The following is a 15905-nucleotide window of genomic DNA, read 5'->3' as shown; positions in this document are numbered from 1 at the left end:
TACAATACATTGCAACACTGCAGTATAGTAATAGTCTTGGAAATCAGTGGTTAGCACAAGAATAGGGTAAAGATTTCACCATTCATCCTAGTCAGTTCACTTAAAGGGTTTTTCTCTCGAGCAAAGAACATTTTAATTAATAGATTTTGGAATAAAAATAAGCTCCACAATTGGATGTGTTTAAATAAAATGTTCCTGTGCTGAGATAATCTTATAAATGTGTCCCTGCTGTGTACTGTGTAATGGCTGTGTCTGACCGTACAGGAACATGGTATGATCATACCATATCTCCTGGGCAGGGGAGGAAGCAAAAGACAGCACAGCAGGGAACTACAGCTGGTTCTTTTTCTGAGGCAAAACATTTCCCTGCCTGTTTTTAAACAATGTTTTACTTCAAAGAAATAATCATTTGCGTTTCCATGCTGTAATGTCTGTATACTTCTCCCCTCCCCCTGCCCAGGAGATCTGGTATGATCAGACCATGTCCCTGTACGGTCAGACACAGCCATTACACAGTACACAGCAGGGGCACATTTATAAGATTATCTCAGCACAGGAACATTTTTTTTAAATACATCCAATTGTGGAAGTTATTATTCAAAGATCTATTGATTAAAAAGTTGATTAAAATGAATTTTGTTCATGGAAAAACCCATTTAACTCTGCACTAGTTTACATATAAAGTAACTAGATTATCAGGGTTTGCATAGGATAAAAACAAAGATGGGTTATCCTCAAGTTTTAATCTCTATATGTATGCCTCAATACCTACTGGTGGAAACAGACAGAAAAGGTCCCTGTGCAAGAACAATATATGGACCCTTTGCAGTCAAAAAGCTCATTATAATGCACACTTCCACCTGTTTTAGAGGTGAAAATGGCCCCCCTTAACCCTTGGGCCCAGGAGTGGCTGAACAGGCTGCACCAATGATATGTCCGCCCCTGTTAATAACAATATAAGTAGCTGGCCTAGCCTCTCCACAGACTGAGGCAAAATATTTTATATCTCATGATTGGTATATTTCAAGGATCTACTATTAAAACATAACAATCACAAATTTATATTTGGGTGGGTTACTTGGCCCTACAATTCTCCTAAACACAGTGATTTTTCCATAATGTAATCAAGCACATCTGCCAAAGATAAGTCAAGAAAAGAATTACACTTTTACGGAGGGATTCAAGATGACATAACAAGTATGAAGTAATCATAAAATGCTACTTACTGAACGGTCATCCTGGCTACTGACTCCAGGTAGCAATACCCTGCCGCCGTAAAGTTATCTTTGTATTTCTCCATTTCAATTGCCTCCAGCCATTCTCCCACAGAACTAAATGAAGGGAATGATGTAAATGTCCGTTCAATTAAGGGAATGGAAGTGCTCAGTGATCTAGAAAATAAAGAGGCACAATTTGTTACTTTTAGGAACCATTGCAGTCACTTCGACATTCTTTGTAATTTTGTTTTTTATTGATTTGTAAAGTTTAAAACATAAAAATATTACTTTTAACATGTCATGTAACAATTTTAAGTAGAAGGACCTACCAGGCAGATCGCAAACTAGAAGTATAGATATATGTAAAACAAAATCGACATTAGGTCATACTTGTGTTTTAATGTCCATAAACAGTAAAACATAGCATCCATTCAAGAGAATAGGAAACGCCAGCAGCTTTGAAGTTTGGTGACTACTTCATCAAATCCTGTGATAACTCGCCACTAGTGTTGAGCATTCCGATACTGAAATATCGGGTATCGGCCGATATTCGCGGTATCGGAATTACGATACTTAATTCCGATACTTTTACAATATCGAATACCGGAATCGGAAGTTCCCATAATGCCTGCGCTCTGCAGTGTCTCTGAAGGATGACAAGCTGGATGGCAGCGCTCAGCTGCGATCCAGCCTGTCATCAGAATGTCATCCCAGCGTGAGAGAATTCTCCTGATTGTTTAAAAGCCGGCGAGCGGTAAAAAGCCGCCGGCTTTTAAACAATCACACAGCCCCATACTGCTTCCCCGCAGCCTCCCACCCCGATCCTCCGCTCCCCTCGCAACCTCCCATCCCGATCGTAAGTTAGGACCGGGCGGGGAGCACAGCACCAAGGAGCGGGGAGCGAAGGACCCGGGCGGGGAAGCCGGCAGTGAAAAGACTTCACCGCCGGCTTTCCCGTTCTGTGCTGCGCTTTCCCGCCGGTTATTTCAAATGAACAGCTGAGGTATCAGGTGATGCTGATCAGCTGTTCATTTGAAGTAGCCGCGGTGCCCTCAGAGGGTTCATGTGAGTTCATGCTTGACTGCATTGCATGAACTCACATGAACTTTCCCACGGCCGCACAGGTCAGCCTCACCTCCCAGACCATCAGCCCGTCATGATTAGTGTGTGCGCGAAGTCTGCGGGTGTGTGCGGTGTCTGTGCGATGTCTGCGAGTGTGTGCGGTGTCTGTGCGATGTCTTCGAGTGTGTGCGGTGTCTATGCGATGTCTGCGGGTGTGTGCGAGGTGTCTGTGCGATGTCTGCGAGTGTGTGCGGGTGTGCGCGGTGTCTGTGCGATGTCTGCAGGTGTGTGCATGCAGGCAGACATAGGCCGATGTGACACTACTACTCCCATCGGCCTATGTCTGTCCCCCATCCACTCGTGCCAGCAGGATCAGCTCGATGGGAGCAGTAGTTCCCATCAGCCTGATCCTGCTATTTAAATTGCCCTACTGTGTCCCCAATAAATTTTAAATACATGTCATTGGTGGCCAGTGGTTACCTACAATAAATTAGTTCATACATTACCTGTCCCCGCCGATCGCCACCTAAAATAAAGTAAAAAATAAAAAACTACACCTATACTCACCTAGACACCTCATTCCCCAAAGCCATCGATCTCCTGTAATAAAATCTAAAATAATAAACCACAACCTTATCCTTACCCCTCCGTAGTAGTCCACGAGTGTCCCACGAAGATCTCCAGTTTAGAGCAGCCACATAGAATGTGACCTCTCTGAACCGCTGTGACCGCTCTGAACCGCTGCCGCCGCTAGAATGACGGGGCCGTTAAGCAGCCCCGTCACTGCATAAGTGGGTTCGCCGGAGTTCAGGCAGTGCTGCTCTGGTTAGCTCCTTTACGGCCCTGCTGTATCGTGAGAAATTCCCACGGTACAGCAGTGCCGTAAAGGAGGTCTCCTGAGCTGCGCTGCCTGAATGCACTCCGGTGACCTCAGTCAGGGGCTCCCGCTGCCGCCATCTCCAGATGTGACAGCTGTGCATGGGAGATCAGCGCAGGAGCGTCGACAGGTAACTATTTTTTTTTTAGTAAACTAAGAATTAAATAAAATGGTGTGTTTTATTTCAAATAAATTATTTTTTTCTGGGTGTAGTGTGTTTTTTTCTTTTTAACACTTTGTAGATTAGTAATGGGGGTGTCTTATAGACGCCCATAATTACTAACCATGCTTGCGCTCCTCAGTGTCAGGCTGTGACGGCATCCCGATGAGCCGAGTCTCTCACGCTCACCGCATGCGCAGGAGAATTCTCCCACGCTGTCAGTGACGTGCATGAGGTGAGCTGAGTTCATTGTCGGCTCATCAGGATGCCGTCACAGCAAGACACTGAGGAGCGCAAGCATGCCTGCGCTTCTCAGTGTCTGCGGGATGACAGGCTGGATGGCAGCGTTCTGCTGCGGTCCAGCCTGTCATCTCGATGTAGCAGAGCTGAAGCTGTCCTGAGAACCATGGGAAGGTAAGGATGATGTTGCTTTATTATTTTATTTTTATTGCAGGAGATCATTGGCTTCAGCTGGAATGGGTGTGACGGTAAGTATGGTTTAATTTAGAACATTAAAGAATTGTGTGTTTATTTCAATTAAAGGATTTTATTCTGGGTGTTTGTGTTTTTTTTAACTGGGGGTATTACCCCCTTCCCAGGCTTCAAACATCTGCCCCAGCCGTCTGCTTAATCTCCGCTGGAGACTAAAATTATGGGGAACCCCATGCCAATTTTTTTTTTAATAAATCCTTTATTTTAACACTAAATGACAAGTACAGTAATCAACACTATCACTGTAATTCTTATATATGTGACTGTCATGTTTCTATCTATCTAATCTATGTGTGATTCTCTATTCTTTCTATTCTAAATTGTCGGGTACAGATGCTGAATTGCCGGCCGGCTTTTTTAAAGAGACGGTGCATGAAAACACTAATATTTTTTTAAATAAATCCTTTACACTAAATGACAAGTACAGTAAGCAACACTGTCACTGTACTTCATATATATGTGACTGACATGTTTCTATCTATCTAATCTATGTGTGAAGCTCTATTCTTTCTGTTATAAATTGTCGGGTACCGGTGTGTGCCGCTGCTGAATTGCCGGCTTTTCATGTTTCACTGTGAGCACTGTTCCCATCGATTTGGGCAACCACATCCCCCAATACATTCTACATTATTGTTAGTTGTTTTCCTTCATGTAGAATTAGCCTACAAGGAAAGAAAGGGTTTATTTTCATTCCGATATTTGTGTCCCATTGACTTGCATTGGTTTCCGGTATCGGAATCGGCGATATCCGATACTTTTTGGGTATCAGCCCGATCCAATCCGATCCGATATTTCCTGATATCGGAAGGTATCGCTCAACACTACTCGCCACTGATAGACCCTACATTTCTCCTATTAAATATTACAAAAATAAGAGAACTTTACTGACAGTTTTGTCACACATCATATTTTTATTTTTATAAAGCCATCAATTTTTAAGAACTTATTGAAAAAAAAAAGCTAAAAGCTCAGCTTGTCAGGCAACGTTTTGCAATAAAGTTGGAAGATGAGAGACAAAAGCAAGCAAATGCATGAAGAATAATTAGCTAGGATGCTTGGACAACTGTCATGCATCTCCCATTTATCACCTTGGAAGGGTCAAAATGGTTGCTGTTAGAGATGAACGGATAAGTCAAAATTTGAATTTGCTTGTTTGTGTGGATATTCCTGGGAAATTCAATTTGTGGAGAAGTTATTATCTGCAATTTTAATGTCCTTTATTTATGATCTGGGATCTCTCCAGACCCAGAAGCAAAACAAACTTAAGGTGTAAGAAATCCAAAAAATGCTTATACTCACCTCATTGCTCAACTCTCCATCACTCCACTCCTCACCATCACTCCACTCCTCACCATCACTCATGTGGTCCTCATCGCATTCTGTGTAAGCTCACACCAAAGGTCTCAGTGTGCATCATGACCTTGTTCACGCATACGCTTAAGCCTGCTGGGCGTAATCAAACACAAAAGGAATGGCGTGGCCCAGTGTGAGAGGCCCAGGGAACTAACTAGGAGCATTGACACTTTGAAGATGTGATGAGGACTCAATGAGGAGTTCGGAGAGGTGAGCGGTAAGGTGAGTATAAGGATTTTGTTTTTAACATTTTGATAACCTTTTATGGCTCAGGAAAAAAAGCATCTGATGCTCTCTAGTGGATGTTACTAATATTCTAACTGCCATATAACAACAGACTTTCAAATGATATGTAATATATCATTCTCGATAAAAGCACTACAACAAACTTCACTATATTCCCAAGTAGTATAAAAGTGAATAGATAGGAGAGAATAATAAAATTCACATTACAAAACATATCTGTTTTATTCCCACAAGCATATTGCGCTTCAATTTAACGGTCCGTATATTGAATGTAAAAGCTGGACCCCTGAAGTTCTTCTGAACTAACCTTACAATGAAAAAAAGATGTAAAAACTAGGAATACAGTTTCAATATGGTGTCAGAATGAAGCCAAAGGCATTGAAGAGAATTGGCCTTAATGTAAAATCTATAGCAGGATCTACCTTGTGCCATTTATAATACTTGTGTCTTGTTAAGTAGCAGATGGACCTGTGGGCTGCCTTCGGCTCCAATGCCGCAGTACAACTGCCATTTCTGCACCTCCTACAGCTATACCCTAAAGGGTAGGCTTATATCTTTTTAACTTACAATTAAGTGGAACATGCTAGAAAGTACAAAAAAAGGATTCAAGATAATGTACCTACAAACTGTTGATAGAGTAGGACTGTTCTAAATAAAGTTTTAACTCCAGTCTACAATTAATTTCTCAGGCAGACAATTTATCTTCTCTATCATACCGATTTAGAAGCCTGCATTGTTTATTTTTTATCCATTGGCGTAATTTAGCTACATAGTGGATACCAGATGGTTATGTAACTCAGGATTATTAATCTACTAATCTAAAGAATTAAATCTCATAACCATAAATATGAGAAAGGAGTCCAGCAACTAAATTACTGTGAGCAGAAGCACGAGCCTGTTCTGTTGTTTATGTGGCTTTGTAGCAATTAAATCAACTCAAAAGGCGCTATATTGTGACTCTAAAATAAAAGATGCAAAGAACATTGCCATCCACAACCTATAGAAATTCACCAGTGTATTTTATTATGGTCCTTTCAAAAAGACAATATCAGATCTACAGATCTGTGAGGATTTGGGCAGCAACAATAATATGGTAAGTGTCAATATAATATTGAACAAGACATTACAAATGGAAAATTAAAAACCCTGGAATTATACATTTACTAGATTTCATGAAGAGCTTAGACTTGTAGACTGGGATCTTGTTCTGGCAACAAGGGATAATAATAATACTAATCTTTTTATTTATATAGTGCCAACATATTCTGCAGTGCTTTACAATTCAGACATTCCCTATCAGTATGGTGTTGGAGTGTGGGAGGAAACTGGAGAACCTGTAGGAAACCCACATAAACATGAGGAGAGCATACAAGCTTCTTGCAGATGTAGTTCTTGGTGGGATTTGAACCCAGGACCCCAGTGCTGCAAGGCTGCATAGCTAACCACTGAGCCACCATGCTGCCCTATTTATTAATAGAATCCAATACTCCTATAGCAAGTATATACCACCTGGTTACAAAATGTCCAGGAATAAAATGAAACCAGTATGGATAAATAGGGCAGTACTAAGTATAATAGGATAGGAAGTCTACATGGGCAAACACTTGGCATATGAAGTTAATGTTAATAAATGTAGAGTAGTGCACCTAGGACAGAGTAATCCTATTGCTACATATACTGTATGTTAAATGAGAGTATACTCGGGACTACAGAACAGGAGAAGGATTTGGGTATTCTGGTTACAAGTAAGCTGAGAAGCAGTACTCAATGTCAAGCAGCAGACGCAAAAGCAAACAAGATTTTAGGGTGTATAAAAGAGCGATAGAATCCTGTGATCTCACAACATTTTAAAAGCAACCTGTTATCTCATTCATGCTGCTCAAATTAATCAAATAAATTAGAGCCTAGCTGCAAGATTGCATTTCATAGAAAATATACTTTAAAGATCCGGCCAAGGAACATAGCCGGAGACAACACTATTCTGGAGCCGCCTCCAGTCGGCTTCTCCCAGCGCAGCTCCAGGTGATTGACAGGTATTTCGCTTTGGAAAGACTTAATATTCACGTGCAGCGGCGCTGACAGAAGCCATCGAGGAGTGGCTCCCGACTAGTCTGTAGTTGTCACCTTACAAGTTGTGGCCTTTGTCTATTAACTTTAAATATTATATCAGAAAGTTAGAGTAAGGTCAAAGACAAACAACTAAATTATTACATAGGATGAAAGGTCTCTCCTATAATGAGAGGATAAAATGTTGGGCTTATTTTACTTAGAAAAAAGTTGCCTCAGAGGTGATCTTATTTACTTGTCGAAATGCAAATGTGATAAATACAAAGGACTGGCACATGACTTATTTATTCCAAGGTACTGATGGCAGATAGTCTATCAGCATTTATATAAAGAATGGATGCTTTACTAATGTCATTGCAGGTTACACATAGCTAGTGATAGAGAATGTAGAACTGATGGAGAAAAGTTGAACTTGATGGACCCATGTCGTTTTCAACCTATGTAACTATGCAATAAATATCCTCCAACAGATAGGTAAGAAATATGGTAGTGCTATAAAATGTTTATTAGTAATCTTTTAAGAAAATATATGACACTATGACTAGAGATGAGCGTTGTTCTACTCGAACTGTTCGCCAATCTCAAATTCGAGCTGTTTTGGGCGGTGTTCGAGCCGCTCGGCGAACACGAACAATTTGATAAAAATTCGGCTGTTCGAGGTTATGTTCGATAACTGTTCGTGCACCAAAATCATAACTGGATTTTTTCTCAGTAATGATGAAAATTAATGTTAATACGCAGTTTGAGTGTACAGCGGGGTGGGGGGAGGGGCAGGGGATGGATCTCTGCAGGAACAATGAAGATCTCCATTTTTTTTTCTCTTTCCCGCATTTGCAGTGGGGAGGTGCAATCTGTCAGCCTATCAGCAGCGCACACACGGAGCGAAGTGCTTTTTTTCACACAAGCAAGGGCATGTGTCATTGGCAGTGTATGTCACATGTCCTTGCCCTATAAGACCAAGCCATTTTCCCCGTCGCCACCATTTTCTCACTGCTGCAGCTGCGTGTTAGACGGCACCGCTGTTGCTGTGTGCGCTATACCTTGATAATTTCAAGCCAATTTTCGCACAAATCTACAGATAGCTTGGGAGTAGGGAATAGTTGTGATTGCAGTCCTTTTAAGGACTAGGTTACAGCATTTCCTACGACTTTTATCAGGGAGGTCTGTGCTCTTAAATAGATAGGTTGTGGGAGTAAAGACTAATTGTAATTGGAGTCCTTTTCAGGACTAGGTTACATCAGTTCCTATCAGTTTTTGCCAGGCAGGTCTGTGCCAGTGCTGTGCAAGTTTTTTTCACAGCATTTGGCTGAATCTAGCAAAGCTAATCCTTTTTGGCCTATTGCAGAGTGTGTTAGTCAGTGGAGTAGCCTATCTGTGATGCAAGATATACTACCTGTGTATAGAATACCAATTTTTTTACTGCACCTAGTGAAGTAAAATCTTTTGGGCACAGCATCATTCTAATAGTCCATCTATACTGACCTCCATCAGGTTGCAAATTAAAACTAATTTTTATCTGCATCTACAGTACCTCTGAAAAAATATTTGGGCTTCTAGCTGTGTGTGGGACTTGTTGTATTAGTCCATCTATACTGACCTCCATCAGGTAGCAAACTGAATATATTTTTTTCTGCATCTACCTCTGAAAAAATATTTGGGCTTCTAGCTGTGTGTGGGTCTTGTTCTATTAATCCATCTATACTGACCTCCATCAGGTTGCAAACTGAATATATTTTTTTTCTGCATCTAGCTCTGAAAAATTATTTGGCCTTCTAGCAGTGTGTCGGACTTTCTCTATTAGTCCATCTATACTGACCTCCATCAGGTTGCAAATTAAAAATAATTTGTATCTGCATCTACAGTACCTCTGAAAAAATATTTGGGCTTCTAGCTGTATGTGGGACTTGTTGTATTAGTCCATCTATACTGACCTCCATCAGGTTGCAAATTAAAAATAATTTTTATCTGCATCTACAGTACCTCTGAAAAAATATTTGGGCTTCTAGCTGTGTGTGGGACTTGTTGTATTAGTCCATCTATACTGACCTCCATCAGGTTGCAAACTGAATATATTTTTTTCTGCATCTACCTCTGAAAAAATATTTGGGCTTCTAGCTGTGTGTGGGACTTGTTGTATTAGTCCATCTATACTGACCTCCATCAGGTTGCAAATTAAAAATAATTTGTATCTGCATCTACAGTACCTCTGAAAAAATATTTGGGCTTCTAGCTGTGTGTGGGACTTGTTGTATTAGTCCATCTATACTGACCTCCATCAGGTTGCAAACTGAATATAATTTTTTTCTGCATCTACAGTACCTCTGAAAAAATATTTGGCCTTGTAGCAGTGTGTCGGACTTTCTCTATTAGTCCATCTATACTGACCTCCATCAGGTTGCAAACTGAATATATTTTTTTCTGCATCTAACCCAGCCAATAGTTTTGGCCTAATACCACAGTTTGGCCACTCAGCTCTGCTCGGTTACCATCCATTGTTTTTTTGTGCAAACAACTCCAGAGTTGTGAATTAGTTAAACACCAAAATGAGTGTAAAAGGCCTGCTGCTGGTGGAAAGGGGAATAGGTGTGTTGGGAAGGGGAAAAAAGGTTGTGTCCGTGGGGTAGGTGTTAAAGCAACAGTAACATCTGCAGAAGAAAGACCATCTTCCAGCCAAACTAAAATGTCTACTTCTTTTAGCGGACAATGTGATAAGATCCCTTTCTTACGGCCACGCCAATCGCTACAAATTCCAGATGAGGCACAAAAGCAGCAGGTGCTTCAACGGATATCAAGTGCTCCTTTAAGTGGGCTCTCCTCCACATCAACTTCAACATCACAAATACTCCAGTCCTCAAAGGTGTCACCCAAATCGCACTTGCTTCCTCACAGCTCCCAAATCTCCAGCTGCCCGTCTGAGTATGAGGTAGAACAGATGGTTGAGTCTGCAGAGCTGTTTACTCATACTATAGCCTGGGAATCAGAGGTCGACTCCAGCGCTTCTGTGCATCCAGACGAGGAAATGATCTGCACTGATGCCCAGAATCTTTATGAGTCGGATCCAGGACCAGACGCAGAAGGTTCTGACCATAATGTAGACCCTCATTCCCAAACTGTAACTCCTGTTGGTGGAGACAATGAGGAAGACGATGATAAGACTCAAATACCTGATTGGAGCGACAACTTTAGTTTTTTGTCAGGGCAGGAACAGGTTGGCTCTGAGGACGACGGGTGTGATAACACACAGGGTGATGATGATGAGGTTGGAGATCCCACTTACTGTCAACCCACAGTCAGCCAAGAGATGAGGTCAGCAGAGGAGGTGGAGGAAGATGCTAGTGACGACGAGGTCAGGTTGCGCCTTCCTGGACAGAGACGTAGTACTGGAAGCACGTCAACAACTGCATCCTCAAACACAACTCTGCCTCTCACCACAAGTCGTGGTGGCTCTTCAGGTCGCATGGGTGCTAAGCCTTGCATAGCCTGGGCATTTTTTCAGATCGATAAAAATGACCCAACTCGTGTTATCTGTAACATTTGTCAGCAAAAGCTAAGTAGAGGCCAAAAAATACATAGTTTGAGTACTTCATGCATGAACCGGCACATGGACATGAAGCATAAGTTGCAGTGGGAAGCTCAGTGTGCTACAATGCGGCCTAGCCGGCCGGGCCAACCACCGTCTGCCATATCTTGTGCATCCGCGGCCTCTTCATCCTCTGTGACTGGGGGGACAGCAGTCACACCTGTTTTGGAGTGCAGACCTGCCACCTCTTTACCCGCAACAGCCAGCGTGATTGGCAGGTCATCATTTTCTTTGGAGGTGGTAACACCAGCTGGTGTTGAGCGCTGTACGACATCGATAGCACCACTTTTGGATCAAGGCAACCTAACATGTCCGCCTTCATCTTCCTCACAGACCGGCAGTTTGCCGGGGACACCCTTATCAACCCCGTCTAAGCACAATAGCCAGCCCTCGGTCCCTCAGATGTGGACAAGTAAAAGACCATTTCCTCCTAGCCATGAGAAAGCTAAGAGGTTGAATTTCACCATCTGCAAGCTCTTGGCTACAGAAATGCTGCGTTTCCGCCTGGTGGACACAGAGGATTTTCGAGACCTTATGTCCGTCGCAGTGCCCCAGTACCAGATGCCCAGTCGGCACTACTTCTCAAAGAAAGGTGTGCCTGCGCTCCACCAGCATGTCGCACACAACATCACCGCTTCTTTGAGAAACTCTGTGTGTGACAGGGTGCATTTCACCACAGACACTTGGACGAGTAGGCATGGACAGGGGCGTTACATGTCGCTGACTGGGCACTGGGTAACTATGGTGACAGCAGGACAAGGGGCTGCTGTCCAAGTCTTGCCGTCCCCACGAGTTCTGCGTCAATCCTCTTTATGTCAAAGTTCCTCCACTGCTTCTGCCTCCTCAACCTCCTCTCGGTCTTCCACCTGCACCCAAAGCCTGTCTGGTCATGCCACAAGCTTTCTAACTGCGCAGAAGGGATCCTGCACACCTCCTTACTATGCTGGCAGTAGGGCTCAACGTCATCAGGCGGTTTTTACATTGAAATGTCTGGGAAATGTGAGTCACACAGCTGAGGAGTTGTGGTCAGCTCTGGAGAACCAATTTCATGAATGGTTGTCTCCACTGGACCTGAAACCAGGGAAGGCCGTGTGCGACAATGCTGCAAACCTGGGTGCGGCCCTTCGCCGGGGCAATGTCACACACGTGCCTTGTATGGCTCACGTGTTGAACCTGGTTGTCCAGCAATTTTTAGCCCACTATCCCAGACTAGATGACCTTCTGCAGAGGGCACGGTCGCTGTGTGCTCACTTCCGCCGTTCGCATCCCGCAGCTCAGCGACTTACATCTCTACAGAAGTCGTTGGGCCTGCCACTTCACCGGCTAAAATGCGATGTGCCTACCCGGTGGAATTCAACTCTGCACATGTTGCAGCGACTGTGGCAGCACCGACAAGCCCTGGTGCAATACGTTCTGACGTATAGCCTGGGCCAACGAGATTCAGAGGTGGGGCAAATCACGCTGGAGGAGTGGTCTCAGATCAGGGACCTATGCACCCTTCTGCACAGTTTTGAAATGGCGACGAAGATGTTTAGTGCTAACGATGCCATTATCAGCATGACTATTCCGGTGATTTACATGCTGGAGCACATGTTAAACAGAATTCGCAGTCAGGTGGTGGCACAAGAGGAGGTGGAGGAAGTAGAGGAGGAGGAGTTGTATGCGGAAGGGCTAACATCTGCAAAGTCCAGACGGTCGGCAGCACCAAGGCGGCAGGCATGTGAGGGTGGGAGAGATGGTTTTACCAGGGCGCATGGTAGCAGCCAAACTAGTGAGGAAGGTGCAGGAGCCCAGGAAGAAGTGGAGGACGAACTGATGGAAGACTCATCAGATGAGGGAGACCTTGATCACATTTCTGTTGTGCGAGGTTGGGGGGAGAGGACAGAGGAAGGAAGCATGATTGTTACCTCGCCACCAACACAACAGGGACTTGGTGCTCCTGGATGCGCAACACACATGAGTGCCTTCTTGCTGCACTACCTGCAACATGACCCTCGAATTGTGAGAATTAGAAATAATCCTGACTACTGGGTTGCCACACTGTTAGATCCCCGGTACAAAAGTAAATTTGCAGAAATTATTCCTGCCGTAGAAAGGGATGCACGCATGCATGAGTATCAGCAGAGACTGTTGCAGAATCTTACATGTGCTTTTCCACAAAATACCAGTGGTGCACGTAGTGAATCTCACAGTTCCAACTTGCCAACCGTGGGACCGTCAAGTGTTCAGCACTCAAACCGTAACAGAACCACAGTATCTGGTGGTAACATCAATTTTGCGGAATCATTTCACCACTTTTTTAGCCCATCCTTTGCAAGGCCACAGGAGACAAGAAGTCTGACACATAGTCAACGCCTAGAGACGATGGTACAGGAGTATCTCCAAGTAAACATTGAAGCCACGACTGTGTCACTGGACCCTTGCTCTTTTTGGGCTTCCAATCTGGATAAATGGCCGGAGCTAGCCACTTACGCCTTGGAGATCTTGTCATGCCCCGCAGCCAGCGTTATGTCTGAACGTGTGTTCAGCGCTGCTGGTGGTGTGCTGACAGATAAGCGCACGCGGCTCTCGACTGATAATGTAGACAGACTCACGTTCATAAAGATGAACAAATCATGGATCCGAAACGACTTTTCTACCCCTGTGTCATCCTGGGGAGAGTAAAAGCTTGATGATTGTTTAAAATCACCCTACCAACCGTTTTAAGCTTTCAAATTACTAATCATATTTATCTGTATCTTGACTGGAAAATAATTTGGGCTTTGTAGCAGTGTGCAGCACTGATCCTATTAGGCCATCTATAATAAGCTCCACCAGATTTAAAATTAAAAATAATTTTTAGCTGCATCTAGCCCGGAAAATAATTTTGGGGCTCCGAGATGCGCAAGACACATAAGTGCCTTCTTGCTGCACTACCTGCAGCATGACCCTCATATTGTCAGAATTCGAAGTAATCATGACTACTGGGTTGCCACACTCTTAGATCCCCCAAACTTTTCGATCAACCTTTTCATTTTAATAAAGACCAAAAAAATGGTCATTTTTGAAATTATAAGCATTAGCAGGTTGTTAGAAACTGAAATCAAACAGTTTTCAACTCAAAACTTTATTCTAGGTGATGTTACATTTTCACATAGGACCCCTTGTTCGAAAGGAGCTTCTGAACTCTCTCGTCCATTGAATTTGTCAGGTTTTGGATGGTTTCTGCTTCAATTGTTTTGCATGAGGACAGAATACCCTCCCAGAGCTGTTGCTTAGATGTGAACTGCCTCCCGCCATCATAGACACTCCTTTTAATGATGCTCCAAAGGTTCTGAATGGGGTAGAGGTCAGGGGAGCATGGGGGTCACACCATAAGTTTGTCCCCTTTTATGCCCATATCAGCCAGAGATTCAGATGTTTTATGTGCAGCATGAGATGGTGCATTATCATGCAGAAAAATGATCTTGCTGTGAAATACACGGTTCTTCTTCTTGAACCATGGCAGGAAGTGCTGTTTGAGAAAATCCACATACATTATGGAGTTCATCTTTAGCGCCTTCAGGGATCCTAAAGGGGCCGACAATCTCTCTCCCCATGATTCCAGCCCAAAACATTACTCCACCTCCTCCTTGTTGGCGCTGTAGCCGTGTTTGCGTGGGGTGTCCATCAACCAGCCATCCTCCACTCCATCCATCTGGACCATCGAGCGCTGCACGGCACTCATCCGTGAACAAAACAGTTTTGAAATCAGTCTTCATGTAATGTTTGGCCCACTGGAGCCGTTTCTGCTTGTGTGAAGTGGATAGAGGAGGTCGACAGGATGGCGTATGCACAGCTGCAAACCTCTGAAGGACCCTGCATCTTGTTGTTCGGGGGACGTTGGAGGCACAAGCAGCTTCAAAAATTTGTCTGCTGCTATGACAAGGCTTTTTTGCCGCTGCTCTTTCAACCTGACGTAATTGCCTGTAGGAAAGGGTCCTCAATTTGCCCTTATCAGCACGCACACGTGTGTACTGTGAATCAGCTACATACTTCTTGATTGCCAAGACACTTCATCCTGATCATCGCACAATGTTGATTGTAGTCATGCCTTGACCTAAACACTCCACAATTTGTTGCTTCTCAGCAGCCGACACATCCTTTTTCTTTCCCATTTTGGCAGAAAATGTAGGCTGCTGAATAATGTGAGAGAGCCTTCTTAAGTAGTCTTGCCTTTCATTGGACACACCTGACAAACTAATTAGCACTGGTGTCTGCAATTGCTTACAGTGATATAAAGAGCCCTGACACACATCACCATCAATGAGTTTAACTGACAAACAAACAAATTCTTCCCTTATCACTCCTAAACACTTTTTGCATAATAATTTGGAACACAGTGTACATGTGCTTTTCCACAAAACACCAGTGGTTCACGTAGTGAATCTTACAGTTCTAACTTGCCAACCGTGGTCTGTATGGAGTTGTTCAGTAAAGGGCCCAAAATTAAGATAACATAAATGGGAGAGGTCTCTATGAATAGGAATTCCTAAGTATTTGATACCCTGTGAGGGCCAGGCAAAGGGAAAGTTGGACTGGATGGAATCCTATATGGATTTGGGGAGGGAGACATCGAGGGCCTCAGACTTTGCTGCATTGATTTTAAAATTTGACCATGTAACAAAGTGATCTATTTCAGCCATAACAGCATGGATGGATATATGTGATTGAGTGATATATACTAGGACATCATCAGCAAATAGAGAGCACTTGTACTCGGTGCCTCCCACCTCAATCCACCTAATATTGGGGTTATGGCGAATTGATGAGAGCAGGTGCTCCGTCACTAGGATGTATAAGAGAGGGGACAGAGAACATCCCTGCCTTGTC

The 15905-nt window shown here is 43.5% G+C and overlaps 1 protein-coding gene across 1 annotated transcript in view; it reads right to left on the bottom strand.

The window, feature by feature from the left end:
- The window catches only part of EPHA10 (EPH receptor A10), a 1221975-nt gene that overhangs the window by 13594 nt on the left and 1192476 nt on the right, over positions 1–15905 (bottom strand). Inside the window, exon 16 of the mRNA XM_073665886.1 lies at positions 1227–1391. Coding sequence (XP_073521987.1) covers positions 1227–1391 — 165 coding nt within the window. The remainder of the gene's footprint in view (positions 1–1226; positions 1392–15905) is intronic.

This window comes from Phyllobates terribilis, unplaced genomic scaffold, assembly GCF_046119375.1.
Source record: "Phyllobates terribilis strain yellow unplaced genomic scaffold, ASM4611937v1 Scaffold_2__4_contigs__length_985480577, whole genome shotgun sequence".
Lineage (NCBI taxonomy): Eukaryota > Metazoa > Chordata > Amphibia > Anura > Dendrobatidae > Phyllobates > Phyllobates terribilis.
The sequence above is the reverse complement of the archived record's forward strand: the minus strand, read 5'-3'. Positions and strand labels throughout refer to the sequence as shown.